The 20,365-nt window shown below is 45.0% G+C and overlaps 1 protein-coding gene across 1 annotated transcript in view; it reads left to right on the forward strand.

Annotated features, from left to right (window-relative positions):
• Window positions 1-990: 990 nt before the first annotated feature.
• PDCD7 (programmed cell death 7) overlaps window positions 991-20,365 on the forward strand; it is a 109,553-nt gene continuing 90,178 nt past the window's right edge. The window contains exon 1 of the mRNA XM_069222820.1: window positions 991-3,783. Coding sequence (XP_069078921.1) covers window positions 1,093-3,783 — 2,691 coding nt within the window. The 5' untranslated portion in view covers window positions 991-1,092. The remainder of the gene's footprint in view (window positions 3,784-20,365) is intronic.

Consider the following 20,365-nt stretch of genomic DNA (forward strand, 5'->3'; position numbering starts at 1 on the left):
TAATATTTGAGAGGAGCCTCGTTTTGCAAGAACGTTATGGATCAGGAATGTCAGAAAGTCGCCTGTTCATGAGAACAGAAACCACTGTGAAAAAGACTGGCAAGTCGAAACGCGTTGTGCTGCTGGATTGAACTCTAATGCTAACAAGATGAAATCAACTGAGATAAATAAAAGATTAGTTTATTTGCAGTCTCTGGGGGTGCGTGTCCCTCTTTCTTTTTGTAATATATATATATATATATATATATATATATATATATATATATATATATATATATATATATATATATATATATATATATATATATATATATATATATATATATATATACACACACACACTGTTGGAAAGAGTAGCGATTGGACACTGGTTACCATGGAGATGAGGGCTTCATGGGTGTTGTAGTTTTGAATCTGTTGAACTTTGAATTGGCTGTTTAAATAAAAGTGAAGCAAGATATGCATAATCCTCGCCTCTCTGTCCTTAATAGATTTGAAACTTTCCTTCTCGATAGCTAGGACATTTCTCATTGTTTCTAGTGCCTTTTTAAAGGCGTGCACCTTGGCAGCAGGAGTTGGCATGAGTGTACACCTAAGGAATTTATTACTTTTTATTTCTTGTTACACAGTAGGGAACGGGGGTTGGGTGCATTGAGTTATAGCCCGCTGCTACCTTTTTAGACAGTACGAATAAAAAATAAGTATCACGCAGTTCTAGGATGGGCGTCAGTAAAATCGAGCATAGCAGCACTCCTGGATCAGTTGCAATTCACCTAAGTTTGAAGCAACAGCTACGAAAAGAAGCGTCTAGGTAAAGACTACATTTCAGCACATCATACAAATCCAGTCGTCAAATCCAGCTGAATAGTTCCTCAATGGATAAAGAAAAGGGTTTGACGTTGGTGTATATGCTTCTAAGGCGTACTCGAAGGAACCCGTTCCAATATGGCCGCCGCGATTTTGCGGTCATGACGGAAGTGTTTCTAGTCCTGTTTCTCAGTCTTTGCGGTCCCGCAGCAGCCGTGAGGACACAGACCGAACTGCCTATGATGGCCGAAACATGAACATAGTGCATACCGGGTTTTACGCGTCATGGAGAGGCCGTCCCCTCCAGTCGGGAGAGTGCAGTGGCCATCATACCAAGCCCAGGAGCCTAGCTCCCAAGCCCATGGTCATCACCCTCAACCCATCCATCCCCATGGACCTTATCAACACGCACAGGTACATAGTGCACCCCCGCAGCAGGGTCTTGGCCATCTCGGTTACAAGCCTCAACCTCAGATACCCTGCTTTCAGCAATCGCAAACCAAAGCGCCACAGTGTCAGCAGACTGAAGTCGGTGCTTTTCAGCAATCTCAGCCTATGGTGTCTTCCTTTCAGCAAAGTCTGTTCCGTGGCTCTTCCCATCAGCAGTTTCAAGTTGTGTCCAAGGATCAGGGGTACTCTTTACAGCAACAAACGCACGGTTCGCCCTTTCAGCAGTCCAACGCTCAAAAAGGACTCCATCAGCACCAACAGCAATGGGGATCTACCTTCCAGCAAGCCCAACCCCAGTGTCCTCCACACTCGCAGTCTCAGAGATCTTCTTATGGACAGTTTCTGAGGCCACACTATCAGCAGGCTCTGGGTCCCTCATATTCGGAGCAGCAGCTTCAAGACCCGCACTTTCAGCATCGATATAAAGAGATGTCCTTTCCCAGGCAGGAGCCTTCGTCATGCTCTCTTCAGTCGCAGTCTCTAGAGCACACCAACCAGTTTCAGAGTGGGTCTCTTTTAAAAGAACAGCCTAGTGTCACTACGTTTGAGGGCCGTCCAAAGCAGGAGCCCCAGAGACCCACAGATCTCAAGCAGCCCGAGCAACCTACCTTTCAGCAGGTCCAGCGTCATGGAGGTCCATATCAGCAGACAAGACCCTCCGCGTTACACACACCATTGCACACCCAAGACCAGTGTGGTTTGGCTCCCTTTGTTCACCAGTCGTTCAATAGCAATGAGTCCCTGGACAACAGAGTGCCTCCATTCCCTACTAGTAGGTCTTTGGGAAATCCACCTGAACACATACATCATGTTGGATCAGTGTTACAGAACATAAGGGTGGATTCAGATTCAAAAGGAGCAGTTTCCCATACAATGTTTCAAGGCTCAAACTTTTTAGAGAGGCCTCAGTATAGTCTTGCTCTTCTGTCTACCCCCGCAGCTGCTCAGAGTCGTGTTAGTTCAGATCCAGTTCATCAACAAGGCCCTGAAAGGACTGCTAGTACAGGCCCAGCTATGCCACTGGGGGGTGAACCTCTGGTCTCTCATCAAGTAGGTACACAGCAGATTAGTTATTCACCATCACTGCAATCGGTTAATGTGCATAGGCATGACACTTCCCCATCCCTGCCGCTGTCTGTCATTCAAAGTCAGGGTAACTGTCAAGTACCAAATGCAGATCGGGCCCATGTGCTAGGTCACACTTCATACACCCATTCAAACAGTGTGCCAAGAAAGGATCCACCTTCATTTACGCATCTAGATAGGGTGCCGTTCCAAGGGCATCCTGCACATCCTAATCAGTCGGACACATTGTTCACAGGAGTTAATAGCTTACCAGTACAGAATAGTAATTCTTTCAGTTACTCAAATGAGTCACACATGCAGGGAATAACTCAGTGTCCTAAGCCAAACAGTGCACAAATAGAAGGCAACATTCAGTTGCCTCGTTCAGATAAGCTACAAATGCAGAACCTTCCTCAGGTAATAGCTCAGGACGCAGCACATCCTCAGGCTATCCCCTCGTTACCTGGGCTTCAGAGGATACCTGTGCAAAATGAAGAGTCATTGGTACAAGGTTGTCATCCCTCAGCTCATGGAGTGAGGGCGTCAATTCAGAGCAATAGCTCTGTGCCTTATCAGGAGAAGTCAGCGTTGCAGACAAACCAACAGTTCACTCACGTAGACAGACCTCCTGTTCAAACCAGTCAGCAATTTCCTTTTTCAGACAGCATTCCCACAACTTATGGTCCTCCATCTCTCCCTCCCGATTTGCAGTCTGTGAAAGATTATCAACTTCAATATGCTAACAAACCACCACCTCAAGATGACCAGTGTTTTTCCCATCCGGGAATGGCACAATTGCAATTTCTCAATCGCTTGCCTCAACCAGACAGACCAGAAGTGCAAGCTGAACATCCATTTCCACCATGCACGGTCCCAAGGCAGTGGCATCTAAATGCTGAGCATTTTCAGAACGTTGGTTCTCCTCTTGTTTGTGGTGGTGAAACTCCACAATTATTTCCTACTAAAGGGGTTAATAATGGGTTTGCAAGTCAGCAGGAAGGTGAATCTATTCAGCGAAAGCAAGATGAGCTGTGGATCTCAAGGTTTTTGGCAAACCGAAGGCAGACTCTGCAACACTTGACAAAATCTGCTGGGTCACCATCTATAGCTGAGGCCCGAGAACTTCTATATGGTGCCCAAAAGTTGGTGTGGGAACTCAGGACAGTTTGCCAGTTGTTACAAGAAAATGCAGAGAACGAAGACGTTTGGTCTGAGGTTTACCTACAAGCAGTTAACATCCACAAGGAGCTGCAGGACAAAATGAAAGCTCTTAATCGCCCAGGATATATTGAAGGGGTAAAAAAGAAATTGGAAAAGATTCGGAAGAGAAGACTTCGTATACAAAGAGAGAAACATGAGACGCCGGCTAAAAAAGAGGAAGCCGCAAGGGCAGCTGAAAGGGAGGCTAAGATAGATAAGTGGAGAATGAAGTGTATTCATGAGGTGCACGAGAAGAAAAGGGTATGTACTTTGGTCGTTCCCACATTTACAGTATAATTAGAATAGTCTTTTTTTCATTTTATGTGTTCTTTGAAGTTGTGCACACACAACAAAGCTTTCAACAATAGTTGTCAGAATTGTGGTTCCCGTTTCACATCGAGATCATTAAAGACCACACAGTGAACAGATCACTTAAGTGAAATTTTCCTCACAACTGTGTTGTTTGTTAATGATGCAGAATTCCCTTTGACGAAAACAGAGCAAGCTAACATTAATTTGCAGTCAGTTTTAGGTCCTGCTCCCAACTTTATGGGCTGATATAAAACCACTGTAGCTAACCTTAACATCTACTAGACATAGGATATTTTCACTGTCACAACATAATATGAATAAAATGTCATGTGATTCACACTACATTTTCAGAAGATATGATTTGAAGTTAAGTGTCTTTCTTAGAAAATCCTTTATTTGTGATATTTGTTAGCTCTAACCTTGCCACATGAAATAGGCCTTTACTAGTTTACAAGGCAGTGCAACAATTTGCTGTGCACTTTTGTTAGGTTATAGGTTTAGTAGGAATAACTGTATATGTTTTGTCCGTATAGGAGAGATTTTGTTTAGGTCCTTCTGGAAGCACTGCAAGTTTGCACTGAGTGTGATATTGCTGTGTAAAGTGGTCCAGAATCTTGATTCCTGGCAGGAGAAGGACTGTTTCTAGCTTAGAAGTTTTTTACTTTCTGGAAATCAAGTGGGAGGTGCCATTTGTGTCTGCTGTTGTTCTTCTTCACTGGTGCAGAGTTTTCTTTTGAGGTAACATGGCACCCGAGATGCAAAACCTTGTGTGACACAAGCCAGTTTTAACTTTTTGTTAAAAGCGAAGTACTATAGGTCTGTCGGAAGATAAGGGATGACGTCCAATTTTTTAGTATCTTAAGGGCTTATTCCTGCACAGGGCATGGTCGTAAGAGGAAAGATTGCAGGTTTGCGGTGGTTGGCTAGAATTGAATTGCCAACATTTAAGTCTGAATACCAGGGCTTGTAAAGCCACTCTGAAGCCTGCAGGTGGAATAGTTGATTTGAATTTTCTAAGTAGAAGTAGTTAGATGGAGAATTGTTTTTAAACTTTTGATACTGTTGAGATATTTTCTTAAAAGATAAAGCCAACGATTTGGTAAAAAGGCAAGTCATGGTGAGTGAAATGCCTAGCTGTGAGATGTTTACTAGCCATTTTTGGGACTGGAAACTAGAAGTCTTTGAAATAGAGAAGAAGTAACTCTATTTTGCTGGATTCAGTTTCAAGGAGAATGCCCTCATCCAGTTTGTATTTTTGAGAATGTTATGTTTGGATTACAATAGTGGATTAAAATAGTAGATAAAATTAACCACCGTCTGCATATTGATAGACTGCCATACATTTGTTTGTTGAGCATCGCACTACACAAATGTATGTGTTTCAAAGAGATGGAACTACAACATTTTAGAAGTGGGATGGCTGATCTGAGTGAATCTATGTTCATGAATTTTGATCTTGAAAAGAACTCTGAGAGCCATTTCAGGACACACTCAGATGTCCTCACCTCAGTGGAAAGGATGATCAGTTGTCTCCTGGTCAATTATGTTGAGTCCTACCAATGAGCAACTTTAAGGCATTTGTCACCCTCGTCTATTGAATGTAGAACATCAGCTGTTAGAGGGTTACTGTTTCTGTTCTGTATTTGGGGTGAAATCTGGTTGAAAAGACTTTAGGAGATAATTCTTGGATTTACGTGCTATAAGTTACACTGAGGCTGCATTTTCTGTGAATTTCCTAGGAAAGGAACAGTTGGAGATGTGGTATTAGATTCTGGAATTCACTGTTAACTAGGTTAGGTTTTTCTATTTAAAGGTGCGTTCTGGTCAAATTCCAGTGAAGATGAGTGGACCTGATGACTTTGAGGATTAAGGGTGCTTTGGTCTGAGCCCAACCTTTTATCAGGTTTTCTGAGATAGGGTTGTCTGTATATGATGGAGGGTTGCTGGGGCTAGTAATTACTACATTTATGTAGTTGAATAGAAGAGCATTTAAGTGTTGTTTTGTGGTACATTTGGGTGAAGTGCTAATTGGCTATGTTTGATTAAGCTCCTTGTGTATTTCTAGCAGGGCTTGAAAAATCTACTCGACCACTCCCACTCCCTATGGCGAGTCATTTTTAATGAGGTCAAACTATTTTTAGAACCTACTCGCCTCTTCTGTCAAGTAGAAAAATAACAGGTGCTGTGTTCAGAGAGAAACTGAATTAGCAATTAAGATGCCTTTAAATCTTATTCTTGTCACATTTGCTCTGTGTTCAGAGACAGAGGTCAAAAGTCAGTTTGTCTTCTTGCAATGCAAATACTTTTCCTTGTGACTATAGAGTTCCAGGATTTTGTAAAGTGAACTGTTTGACCTATGTGAAATGAAAAGCTGTGGGTATCAGGTCTTTCCTAAAACTCAGCATTTATATAACTAAGTCAGCTTAACAAACATTTCAAAATATATTTCAGTAGCTGTGAAAGACAATTTTTTTTGTACATTTGTGATGAAAAAAATATTTTAAGAGAATGGAAGAAAAAGTCAGAACACTTTACTTAGTGATGTGCAAATGATATATATTTTTCTGAAACCTAATTTTCACAGATTGTTACTACACTATATAGTTTAATCAATAAAGCTGCAAGTTAGTGGAAAGGTTTTTGGACATTTCTTGGAAATTTATTGTCTGTAAAGTGTGCTACCACATCATGCTTTAGTAATATACTTATTAAAAGTGAGTGTTTAAACTTAAACTGAGAAACACTCCTGCCCTAATGGCAAAGCTATTAGTAAACTAAGGGGCAAGTCATGCATGGATCATGTGTAGCCTATAGGTGGGCTAGATTTATAATACATGGAGCAAATATTTAGTGTATTTAAGCAAACAAAAGAGGTTTTTTTCAGCAGAAATGCTGGACTCGCATATTTGAAGGTGCACTCATATGTGAGAATGAAGAAAAAGGCGACTGTAAAATACAATATTTGCATAGGATCACACAATTAGAGACCCGTTTCCGGGTCAACTACTTTATGGTTAGGTCGAGTAGATAGTTCAAGGTACTCGACCTGCAGGTCTGGTAAACTTTTTATGATTTTTCGAGGCCTGTCTAGTATCTTATCAGAGATGTAGATTGCGCTATTTGTTGCAATAAGAGGCAAGTTTAGGATATTCAATTTCTAAATTGAACTTCACTGTATTTATTGTTGGGAAGATTGCTTCTTTGGAGGGTTCAAGACTTCAATGGTCTGCTTTCAAGGCAGTTGGCTTTTGTAAGGAAATTTAGGTCTTTGTGGATGTTTAGTTTCTCATTAAGTGAAGATTGAAGTTTTTTTCCCCACTTTTTGTGTTTTTTACTGGTACTTAGTTTGGTGGGTTCACTTTGATTTTTATGCACATGGAAAAGGTTTGTTGACTGTGTTTAGGGTGGTGAAGATACCAATGTTGTACTTTCAGTGGAATGAGGCATTGTGATTGCGCCACAATTTTCAAATAGTCGAGGAACTTTTAGGTGTCTTCTAATTATTATCATTTTTGATTAGATTGTATATGAAGCTCAGAATAAATTGTGTAGCATAATATTGCATTCTGTTTGTCCTGCCACATTTGACAGTTTTTAAGGCTAATTAGGTTTGAAGGTAGATTTAGATCCTATCTGTTTCCTTTGTTGTGGGCAAGTTGAGAAGTAAGTTGAGCAAGACCATGCAGTGAAAACATTCATTATAATTTTGATGAAAGTGGTGTTTTGCCGATGTTCAGTGAGATATTGCAGTCTCCTGTGAAGAGGTGAGAAGGTCGTTGAAGTGGTCTAACAGTGTAGTATAATAACTTCTTGATGTGGGAAATGTTATTCAAACCTATGGTATGGTTTTGAATTGGTTTAGGATTTTCCAATATAAGTTTAAAGAATGGAGGGTTCAGTACTAAAGTTCACTAAACTAAAGTGTTACTAGGATTTCAAATGAAGGCGGGACAATGGGGGAGTATCACTTTTCATTACCTAATAGTATGTCTAAATTGTAAGATATTATCAAATATGCAATCTGTCAGGTGTGGGCTTGAGCAGTTATTTGATTGATTGATTGACTTGAATTTCATACTAGTGTCCTGGGAAGGTACAATATGTGGCATAGTTGTGTTTAATAATTGATTTATACATTCGAGTTGGTCTGGGCATCCAGTCAGAGTTTCAGGGATTGGTAGTTTGTCTTTTGAATTGTGACCTGTTGTTCCATGGAAGTTCTTGGGAGCCTCTACCATTAAGATGATAAATTATCTAGAGTTTTCCTAAACCAAGATGAAATGGGAAATAAGTGTTTTTATTGAGGTTGTGGCCAAGGCTTTCTTTTGCAACAATTCGAAGTGTGCCCTAAAAAGTCTTGGCCGCTGTAGGAGGCTGGACTGGCTTGTAGTGAGTACCAAGGGGTACTTGCACCTTGCACCAGGCCCAGTTATCCCTTATTAGTGTATAGGGTGTCAAGCAGCATAGGCTGATAGATAATGGTAGCTTAGCAGAGCAGCTTAGGCTGAACTAGGAGACAAGTGAAGCTCCTACAGTACCACAAGTGTCATATGCACAATATCATAAGAAAACACAATACACAGATATACTAAAAATAAAGGTACTTTATTTTTATGACAATATGCCAAAGTATCTCAGAGTGTACCCTCAGTATGAGGATAGCAAATATACACAAGATATATGTACACAATACCAAAATATGCAGTAATAGTATTAGAAAACAGTGCAAACAATGTATAGTTACAATAGGATGCAGTGGGGACACATAGGGATAGGGGCAACACAAACCATATACTCTAAAAGTGGAATGCCAACCACGAATGGACCCCAAACCTATGTGACCTTGTAGAGGGTCGCTGGGACTATTAGAAAATAGTAAGGGTTAGAAAAATAGCCCACCCCAAGACCCTGAAAAGTGAGTGCAAAGTGCACTAAAGTTCCCCAAGAGACATAGAAGTTGTGATAGGGGAATTCTACAGGAAAGACACAAACCAGCAATGCAACAACGATGGATTTCCAGTCGAGGGTACCTGTGGAACAAGGGGACCAAGTCCAAAAGTCACAAGCAAGTTGGAGATGGGCAGATGCCCAGGAAATGCCAGCTGTGGGTGCAAAGAAGCTGCTACTGGACAGTAGAAGCTGAAGGTTCTGCAGGAACGACAAGGGCTAGAGACTTCCCCTTTGGAGGATGGATCCCCCACGCCGTGGAGAGTCGTGCAGAAGTGTTTTCCTGAAGAAAGACCGCCAACAAGCCTTGCTAGCTGCAAATCGTGCGGTTAGGGTTTTTGGATGCTGCTGTGGCCCAGGAGGGACCAGGATGTCGCCAATTGCGTCTGGGGACAGAGGGGGCGTCGAGCAAGACAAGGAGCCCTCTCAGAAGCCGGCAGCACCCGCAGAAGTGCCAGAACAGGCACTACGAAGTGGAGTGAAACGGTGCTCACCCGAAGTTGCACAAAGGAGTCCCACGCCGCCGGAGGACAACTTAGGAGGTCGTGCAATGCAGGTTAGAGTGCCGTGGACCCAGGCTGGACTGTGCACAAAGGATTTCCGCCGGAAGTGCACGAAGGCCGGAGTTGCTGCAAAAGTCGCGGTTCCCAGCAATGCAGTCTGGCGAGGGGAGGCAAGGACTTACCTCCACCAAACTTGGACTGAAGAGTCACTGGACTGTGGGAGTCACTTGGACAGAGTTGCTGGATTCAAGGGACCTCGCTCGTCGTGCTGAGAGGAGACCCAGGGTACCAGTGATGCAGTTCTTTGGTGCCTGCGGTTGCAGGGGGGCAATTCCGTCGACCCACAGGAGATTTCTTCGGAGCTTCTAGTGCAGAGAGGAGGCAGACTACCCCCACAGCATGCACCACCAGGAAAACAGTCGAGAAGGCGGCAGGATCAGCGTTACAGAGTTGCAGTAGTCGTCTTTGCTACTTTGTTGCAGTTTTGCAGGCTTCCAGCGTGGTCAGCAGTCGATTCCTTGGCAGAAGGTGAAGAGAGAGATGCAGAGGAGCTCGGATGAGCTCTTGCATTCGTTATCTAAGGAATCCCCAGAGACACAGACCCTAAATAGCCAGAAAAGAGGGTTTGGCTACCTAGGAGAGAGGATAGGCTAGCAACACCTGAAGGAGCCTATCAGAAGGAGTCTCTGACGTCACCTGGTGGCACTGGCCACTCAGAGCAGTCCAGTGTGCCAGCAGCACCTCTGTTTCCAAGATGGCAGAGGTCTGGAGCACACTGGAGGAGCTCTGGGCACCTCCCAGGGGAGGTGCAGGTCAGGGGAGTGGTTACTCCCCTTTCCTTTGTCCAGTTTCACGCCAGAGCAGGGCTAAGGGGTCCCTGAACCGGTGTAGACTGGCTTATGCAGAAATGGGCACCATGTGTGCCCATGAAAGCATTTCCAGAGGCTGGGGGAGGCTACTTCCCCCCCCCCCCCCTGCCTTCACACCATTTTCCAAAGGGAGAGGGTGTAACACCCTCTCTCAGAGGAAGTCCTTTGTTCTGCCATCCTGGGCCAAGCCTGGCTGGACCCCAGGAGGGCAAAAACTTGTCTGAGGGGTTGGCAGCAGCAGCAGCTGCAGTGAAACCGCGGGAAAGGCAGTTTGGCAGTACCAGGGTCTGTGCTACAGACCACTGGGATCATGGGATTGTGCCAACTATGCCAGGATGGCATAGAGGGGGCAATTCCATGATCATAGACATGTTACATGGCCATATTCGGAGTTACCATTGTGAAGCTACATATAGGTAGTGACCTATATGTAGTGTACGCGTGTAATGGTGTCCCCGCACTCACAAAGTCCGGGGAATTGGCCCTGAACAATGTGGGGGCACCTTGGCTAGTACCAGGGTGCCCTCACACTAAGTAACTTTGCACCTAACCTTTACCAGGTAAAGGTTAGACATATAGGTGACTTATAAGTTACTTAAGTGCAGTGTAACATGGCTGTGAAATAACGTGGACGTTATTTCACTCAGGCTGCAGTGGCAGGCCTGTGTAAGAATTGTCAGAGCTCCCTATGGGTGGCAAAAGAAATGCTGCAGCCCATAGGGATCTCCTGGAACCCCAATACCCTGGGTACCTCAGTACCATATACTAGGGAATTATAAGGGTGTTCCAGTAAGCCAATGTAAATTGGTAAAATTGGTCACTAGCCTGTTAGTGACAATTTGAAAGAAATGAGAGAGCATAACCACCAAGGTTCTGGTTAGCAGAGCCTCAGTGAGACAGTTAGTCATAACACAGGTAACACATTCAGGCACACTTATGAGCACTGGGGCCGTGGCTGGCAGGGTCCCAGTGACACATACAACTAAAACAACATATATACAGTGAAATATGGGGGTAACATGCCAGGCAAGATGGTACTTTCCTACACAACCCCCCCCCCCCCCCCAAACGAAGGACAATAAGACTAGCCATGACCTGATGAGTCTTCCTTGTCTAAGTGGAAATATCTGGAGAGTCCATCAGCATTGGAGTGGCTACTCCCAGGTCTATGTTCCACTGTATAGTCCATTCCCTGTAGGGATATGGACCACCTCAATAATTTAGGATTTTCACCTTTCATTTGTTTTAGCCAAAGTAGAGGTTTGTGGTCTGTCTGAACAATGAAGTGAGTGCCAAACAGGTATGGCCTCAACTTCTTCAGTGCCCAGACCACAGCAAAGGCCTCCCTGTCTATGGCAGACCAACGCTTTTCTCTAGGGGTCAACCTCCTACTAATAAAAGCAACATGTTGATCCTGGCCCTCAGAATTAAGTTGTGATAGGACTGCCCCTACTCCTAATTCAGATGCATCAGTTTGGACATAGAATTTTTTAGAGTAACAAGGGCTTTTCAGGACAGGTGCAGAGCACATGGCCTGCTTCAGCTCCTCAAAAGCTTTCTGACAGCTTGCTGTCCATAATACCTTTTTAGGCATTTTCTTGGATGTGAGGTCATTAAGAGGGGCTGCAATGGAGCCATAGTTCTTAATGAACCTCCTGTAATACCCAGTGAGGCCTAGGAAGGCTCTCACCTGAGTCTGAGTAGTAGGGGGAACCCAATCTATAATAGTTTGGATTTTCCCCTGAAGTGGTGCAATCTGTTCCCCACCAACAAGGTGTCCCAGATAAACCACCTTTCCCTGCCCTATCTGGCACTTTGAAGCCTTGATAGTGAGGCCTGCCTTTTGCAGGGCCTCTAAAACTTTCCATAGGTGGGCCAGGTGATCATCCCAGCTGGAGCTAAAGACAGCTATATTGTCCAAATATGCTGCACTAAAAGCTTCCAGCCCTTGCAGGACTGTGTTCACCAACCTCTGAAAAGTGGCAGGTGCATTTTTCAATCCAAAAGGCATTACTGTGAATTGGTAATGGCCTCCAATGGTTGAAAATGCTGTTTTAGGTTTAGCATCTTCTGATAATTTGATCTGCCAATACCCTGCAGTCAAATCAAAAGTGCTTAGATACTTGGCAGATGCCATTGTATCTATGAGCTCATCTGCCCTGGGTATAGGGTGAGCATCAGTTTTGGTTACCTGGTTGAGACCTCTGTAGTCTACACAAAACCGCATTTCCTTCTTTCCATCCTTGGAATTAGGTTTTGGTACAAGTACCACAGGAGAAGCCCATGGACTTTCAGAGTGCTCAACCACTCCCAGTTCTAACATTTTCTGCACCTCTTGCTTTATGCAGTCTCTGACATGGTCAGGCTGCCTATAGATCTTACTTTTGACAGGCAAGCTGTCTCCAGTATCTATAGTGTGCTCACACCAAGAAGTGGTACCTGGCACAGTAGAGAAGAGTTCAGAAAACTGACCCAGGAGATTTACGCAATGGTCTTTCTGCTCAGCAGTAAGACAATCAGCCAAAACTACACCTTCCACTAGAGCATTTTGTTCTGTGGAAGAGAAGAGATCAGGTAGAGGATCACTGTCTTCTTCCTGTCCCTCATCAGTTGCCATGAGCAGGGTGAGATCAGCCCTGTCATAGTAGGGTTTCAGGCGATTGACATGGAGCACCCTAAGGGGACTCCTGGCAGTGCCTAAGTCAACCAAGTAGGTGACTTCACCCTTTTTCTCAACAATTGTGTGGGGTCCACTCCATTTATCTTGGAGTGCTCTTGGGGCCACAGGCTCCAAGACCCACACTTTCTGCCCTGGTTTGTACTGAACCAAAACAGCCTTCTGGTCATGCCATTGCTTTTGGAGCTCCTGGCTGGCCTGAAGGTTTTTACTGGCATTTTTCATGTACTCAGCCATCCTTGATCTGAGGCCAAGTACATAATTCACAATATCTTGCTTTGGAGCTTTTAAAGGTTGTTCCCAACCCTCCTTGACAAGTGTTAGTGGACCCCTAACAGGGTGTCCAAAGAGGAGTTCAAATGGGCTGAAGCCCACTCCTTTCTGGGGTACCTCCCTGTAGGCAAAAAGGAGGCATGGTAAAAGGATATCCCATCTCCTGCGGAGTTTTTCAGGGAGTCCCATAATCATGCCTTTGAGAGTTTTGTTAAATCTCTCCACCAGTCCATTTGTTTGTGGATGATAGGGTGTGGTGAACTTGTAAGTCACACCACACTCCTTCCACATGGCCTGGCCTTTAAGTAAGCAGACATGAAATTGCTTCCCATGTCTGATACCACCTCTTTTGGGAAGCCCACCCTGGAAAATATTCCCAGGAGGGCCTTTGCCACTGCAGGTGCTATAGTGGTCCTTAGAGGAATTGCTTCAGGATATCTTGTGGCATGGTCCACTACGACCAAGATAAACCTATTGCCTGAAGCAGTAAAAGGGTCAAGGGGGCCAACTATGTCAACCCCTACCCTTTCAAAGAGAACCCCAACCACAGGCAGTGGGATAAGGGGTGCCTTTGGAGTGCCACCTGTCTTGCCACTGGCTTGACAGGTTTCACAGGACTTACAAAATTCCTTTGTGTCCTCAGACATTCTAGGCCAATGAAACAAGGGAACAAGCCTGTCCCAAGTTTTCATTTGCCCCAAATGTCCAGCTAGGGGAATGTCGTGGGCTAGAGTTAGGAGGAACTTTCTGTACTCCTGAGGAATCACTAACCTCCTGGCAGTTCCAGGTTTAGGATCCCTTGCTTCAGTGTACAAGAGGTTGTCCTCCCAGTAAACTCTGTGAGAGTCACTGACATCCCCATTAGCTTGTTTGACAGCTTGCTGTCTTAGACCCTCTAGTGTGGGACAGGTTTGCTGTGCCACACTCAGCTCCTCCCTGGCAGGCCCCCCTTCACCCAAAAGCTCAGCAGTGTCTGCTTCCAGCTCCTCTGGTGTAGGTTCTGCACAGGGTGGAAATTCTTCTTCCTCAGAATTAGAATCCACTGTAGAGGGAGGGATAGTAGGAAGTGCTTTACTTCTACTAGCCCTAGCTTTAGGGAGCACTTGGTCCATTGTTCCAGGATCCAAGTTTCCCTGTCCTTTTTGCCTTTTGGCCTGAGCCCTGGTTAAAGCAAAAATATGCCCTGGGATGCCCAGCATTGCTGCATGGGCCTCCAACTCCACATCTGACCAAGCTGATGTCTCCAAATCATTTCCTAGTAGACAGTCTACAGGTAAATCTGAGGCTACCACAACTTTCTTTGGACCAGTAACCCCCCCCCCCCCCCCAGTTGAGATTTACAACAGCCATGGGGTGGCTAAGTGTGTTGTTGTGAGCATCGGTTACTTGGTACTGGTGACCAAGTACGTGTTGTTCAGGGTGGACCAGTTTCTCAATCACCATTGTGACACTGGCACCTGTGTCCCTGTAGGCCTGGACCTCAACACCATTTATTAGGGGTAGCTGCTTGTAGTTATCCATATTAAGGGGACAAGCAACTAAGGTGGCTAAATCAATAGCCCCCTCAGAGACTAACACAGCCTCTGTGGTCTCCCTAACAAGACCAACCCCAACTAAGTTACCAATAGTGAGCCCAGCTACTCCCTTGGATTGGCTATTAGTAGGTTTGCTCCCACCACCACTGCTATTAGTAGGGACACTAGGTGTAGCAGTAGGGGTTGTAGTGGTAGGAGGCTTGGTGCTTTTCTTTGGACAACTGGGATCTGTTGTCCAATGGCCTTTTATTTTACATAAATAGCACCATGGTTTCTTTTCTTTGTTTTGATTTGAAGAGGATTTGGGCCCACCACCCCCACCAGAGTGTTTTTGTGGGCCTGATGAAGACTCATTTTTAGATTTGTCCCCACCCTTGTCAGAAGACTTACCATCCTTCTTCTTGTTGCCATCTTTGTCACCCCCTGTATGAACTTTTCTGTTCACCCTTGTTCTGACCCATTTGTCTGCCTTCTTTCCCAATTCTTGGGGAGAGGTCAGATCACAGTCCACCAAGTACTGGTGCAACAAATCAGACACACAATTATTAAGAATATGCTCTCTCAGGATCAGGTTATACAGGCTGTCATAATCAGTAACTTTACTGTCATGTAACCACCCCTCCAAGGCCTTCACTGAATGGTCAATGAAATCAACCCAGTCTTGTGAAGACTCCTTTTTGGTCTCTCTGAACTTTATCCTGTATTGTTCAGTGGTTAAGCCATAACCATCCAGGAGTGCATTCTTAAGAATTTTGAAATCATTGGCTTCACTTTCTTTCACAGTAAGGAGCCTATCCCTACCTTTTCCACTAAATGATAGCCATAGGATAGCAGCCCACTCCCTTTGAGGGACATCCTGTACAACACAGGCCCTCTCAAGTGCAGCAAACCACTTGTTAATGTCATCCCCCTCCTTATAAGGGGGAACTATCTTGTGCAGATTCCTAGAATCATGCTCTTTTGCAGGATGACTATTGGGAATACTGCTGCTGCCACCATGGGTTTCTAAACCCAGTTTCTGTCTTTCCTTCTCTACTTCTAAAGACTGTCTATCCAAATCCAGCTGTTGCTTCTTGAGCTTAAGTCTGGTTTGTTCCACTCTCAATCTATTGAGCTCCCTTTCTAACAATCTGTCATCAGGGTGGGTGGGAGGGACATGTCTAGAAACAGAAGTATGATGAGAATGGACAGAAGGAGACCTGTCCCTTACAGAAGACACCCTAACAGCTTGGTTAACAGAAACATCACTTCTACTGTGGTGAGAAGGAATACTCTTGCTATGATGTGAGACAACACTATCTGTATGGTGTGACTCAACCTCAGTACCAACTATGCTAGGCTGTCTAGTATTGGGCAGGCTAGGAAGTTTCTTTCCTGAATCTTTTCCTAGGGGAGTCCCTGGATCAGATTGGGAACCATTAGCTACTTTTTCAACAGATGGGGCCCTTCTGTCCTTATCTTGTTCTCTAAGCATGTTAAGCAATAATTCTAAACAAGGATTCTTCCCTACACTCAAACCTCTTTCTACACAGAGACTCCTTGCTCCTTTCCAGCTAAGGTGATCATATGCAAGTTTGGACAGATCAACATTTTGGCCTGTGCCAGACATTTTTAGAAAGAGTTTAAGTGATAGAAAAAGAGAAAAAAGTTTTCAGAACTTTTAGAAAGACAGAAAAAAACTTTTAAAACTTTTTAAGAACTTTTTAGAAAGTTTAGAGGTACTTTTCAGCACTTTAGAAAAGAGGTGAGAAAAGAAATGCAAAACTTTTTGGTTAGGTGTACATACACTGAACTTGTTTTGTATATTTTTCTCTTATGAAAAGTACACTGACAAAAGTGGTAAGTAGTCTCAAAGCACTTATCCCACCACTGCACAACCAATGTAGGAGGCTGGACTGGCTTGTAGTGAGTACCAAGGGGTACTTGCACCTTGCACCAGGCCCAGTTATCCCTTATTAGTGTATAGGGTGTCTAGCAGCATAGGCTGATAGATAATGGTAGCTTAGCAGAGCAGCTTAGGCTGAACTAGGAGACGAGTGAAGCTCCTACAGTACCACAAGTGTCATATGCACAATATCGTAAGAAAACACAATACACAGATATACTAAAAATAAAGGTACTTTATTTTTATGACAATATGCCAAAGTATCTCAGTGTACCCTCAGTATGAGGATAGCAAATATACACAAGATATATGTACACAATACCAAAATATGCAGTAATAGTATTAGAAAACAGTGCAAACAATGTATAGTTACAATAGGATGCAATGGGGACACATAGGGATGGGGCAACACAAACCATATACTCCAAAAGTGGAATGCGAACCACGAATGGACCCCAAACCTATGTGACCTTGTAGAGGGTCGCTGGGACTATTAGAAAATAGTAAGGGTTAGAAAAATAGCCCACCCCAAGACCCTGAAAAGTGAGTGCAAAGTGCACTAAAGTTCCCCAAGGGACATAGAAGTTGTGATAGGGGAATTCTACAGGAAAGACACAAACCAGCAATGCAACAACGATGGATTTCCAGTCGAGGGTACCTGTGGAACAAGGGGACCAAGTCCAAAAGTCACAAGCAAGTCGGAGATGGGCAGATGCCCAGGAAATGCCAGCTGTGGGTGCAAAGAAGCTGCTACTGAACAGTAGAAGCTGAAGGTTCTGCAGGAACGACAAGGGCTAGAGACTTCCCCTTTGGAGGATGGATCCCCCACGCCGTGGAGAGTCGTGCAGAAGTGTTTTCCTGAAGAAAGACCGCCAACAAGCCTTGCTAGCTGCAAATCGTGCGGTTAGGGTTTTTGGATGCTGCTGTGGCCCAGGAGGGACCAGGATGTCGCCAATTGCGTCTGGGGACAGAGGGGGCGTCGAGCAAGACAAGGAGCCCTCTCAGAAGCAGGCAGCACCCGCAGAAGTGCCAGAACAGGCACTACGAAGTGGAGTGAAACGGTGCTCACCCGAAGTTGCACAAAGGAGTCCCACGCCGCCGGAGGACAACTTAGGAGGTCGTGCAATGCAGGTTAGAGTGCCGTGGACCCAGGCTGGACTGTGCACAAAGGATTTCCGCCGGAAGTGCACGGAGGCCGGAGTAGATGCAAAAGTCGCGGTTCCCAGCAATGCAGTCTGGCGTGGGGAGGCAAGGACTTACCTCCACCAAACTTGGACTGAAGAGTCACTGGACTGTGGGAGTCACTTGGACAGAGTTGCTGGATTCAAGGGACCTCGCTCGTCCTGCTGAGAGGAGACCCAGGGTACCGGTGATGCAGTTCTTTGGTGCCTGCGGTTGCAGGGGGACGATTCGGTCGACCCACGGGAGATTTCTTCGGAGCTTCTAGTGCAGAGAGGAGGCAGACTACCCCCACAGCATGCACCACCAGGAAAACAGTCGAGAAGGTGGCAGGATCACCGTTACAGAGTTGCAGTAGTTGTCTTTGCTACTTTGTTGCAGTTTTGCAGGCTTCCAGCGCGGTCAGCAGTTCATTCCTTGGCAGAAGGTGAAGAGAGAGATGCAGAGGAGCTCGGATGAGCTCTTGCATTCGTTATCTAAGGAATCCCCAGAGACAGAGACCCTAAATAGCCAGAAAAGAGGGTTTGGCTACCTAGGAGAGAGGATAGGCTAGCAACACCTGAAGGAGCCTGTCAGAAGGAGTCTCTGACGTCACCTGGTGGCACTGGCCACTCAGAGCAGTCCAGTGTGCCAGCAGCACCTCTGTTTCCAAGATGGCAGAGGTCTGGAGCACACTGGAGGAGCTCTGGGCACCTCCCAGGGGAGGTGCAGGTCAGGGGAGTGGTCACTCCCCTTTCCTTTGTCCAGTTTCGCGCCAGAGCAGGGCTAAGGGGTCCCTGAACCGGTGTAGACTGGCTTATGCAGAAATGGGCACCATGTGTGCCCATGAAAGCATTTCCAGAGGCTGGGGGAGGCTACTCCTCCCCTGCCTTCACACCATTTTCCAAAGGGAGAGGGTGTAACACCCTCTTTCAGAGGAAGTCCTTTGTTCTGCCATCCTGGGCCAAGCCTGGCTGGGCCCCAGGAGGGAAGAAACCTGTCTGAGGGGTTGGCAGCAGCAGCAGCTGCAGTGAAACCCCGGGAAAGGCAGTTTGGCAGTACCAGGGTCTGTGCTACAGACCACTGGGATCATAGGATTATGCCAACTATGCCAGGGTGGCATAGAGGGGGCAATTCCATGATCATAGACATGTTACATGGCCATATTCGGAGTTACCATTATGAAGCTACATATAGGTAGTGACCTATATGTAGTGCACGTGTGTAATGGTGTCTCCGCACTCTCAAAGTCCGGGGAATTGGACCTGAACAATGTGGGGGCACCTTGGCTAGTGCCAGGGTGCCCTCACACTAAGTAACTTTGCACCTAACCTTTACCAGGTAAAGGTTAGACATATAGGTGACTTATAAGTTACTTAAGTGCAGTGTAAAATGGCTGTGAAATAACGTGGACGTTATTTCACTTAGGCTGCAGTGGCAGGCCTGTGTAAGAATTGTCAGAGCTCCCTATGGGTGGCAAAAGAAATGCTGCAGCCCATAGGGATCTCCTGGAACCCCAATACCCTGGGTACCTCAGTACCATATACTAGGGAATTATAAGGGTGTTCCAGTAAGCCAATGTAAATTGGTAAAATTGGTCACTAGCCTGTTAGTGACAATTTGAAAGAAATGAGAGAGCATAACCACTTAGGTTCTGGTTAGCAGAGCCTCAGTGAGACAGTTAGTCATAACACAGGTAACACATTCAGGCACACTTATGAGCACTGTGGCCCTGGCTGGCAGGGTCCCTGTGACACATACAACTAAAACAACATATATACAGTGAAAAATGGGGGTAACATGCCAGGCAAGATGGTACTTTCCTACAGCCGCTCTTATTTTAAAATAGCTATTTGCAAATGGGACAAGATACTTCTGAAATCTGCCTTTTATAAAAATCCACTGGTGCCGTGAAGTGAGGTGACAAACCCTGGCTGCCTTCTCATTATATCTGAACTCTGAGAATATACCTCTTTGATTATTTCATAGCTGATATGTAACAGTTTGAGTTTTAGCAGCCTTCTGTATATAGCTTATGCAACATTTCTACCGGATTCTAACTACACCAGAGTTCTAGATATGTCATAATCTTTTAATTTTGACGGGGTCCGCCATTGAACAGACTCCATTTAGGCCAGTTTTATTTTCACAGTAGGTCAATTTCCCCAAACATTTATGTAAATAGTCTATTTACTCACACCCATTGCCTAGGCTGCTGAGGGTCAGCAAGACTGCTCACAGTTTCACCTTCCCCACATGACCTCATTGTGTAATTGTTGAGCAAATCATTTAATCTCACTGTGCCTTGCTTCTTTTCTTTGCCATAAATCAATAACCAGTTTGTGTTTTACAACTAGATGAACTCCGTAAGGTTTTGCCCAAATCAATTGCTATCGTCCTGATTCTCAAACCTGTTAACTCGTAGAAGTTAGGTTTACCTGTGCAAAAGTTGGGTTTGAACTCCTGAGTGAATTTACTGGCATGTAGATTTTGGTGAAAGCAAACATACACACGTACTGGAAGTAGTAGTTCGAGGACTGGCATGCCCTGTGTGTTTTTGGACACCCACAAACTTACCTATTTCACCAACTCCTTTCCAGTCTTTCCCACTCTTGTAAATGTTTAAAGTGCACTCTTGGCAAGGAAAGGCATCAAAATTTTCCAGATTGGGGAGTGCCCCACCT

This window comes from Pleurodeles waltl, chromosome 3_1, assembly GCF_031143425.1.
Source record: "Pleurodeles waltl isolate 20211129_DDA chromosome 3_1, aPleWal1.hap1.20221129, whole genome shotgun sequence".
NCBI classification, from domain to species: domain Eukaryota; kingdom Metazoa; phylum Chordata; class Amphibia; order Caudata; family Salamandridae; genus Pleurodeles; species Pleurodeles waltl.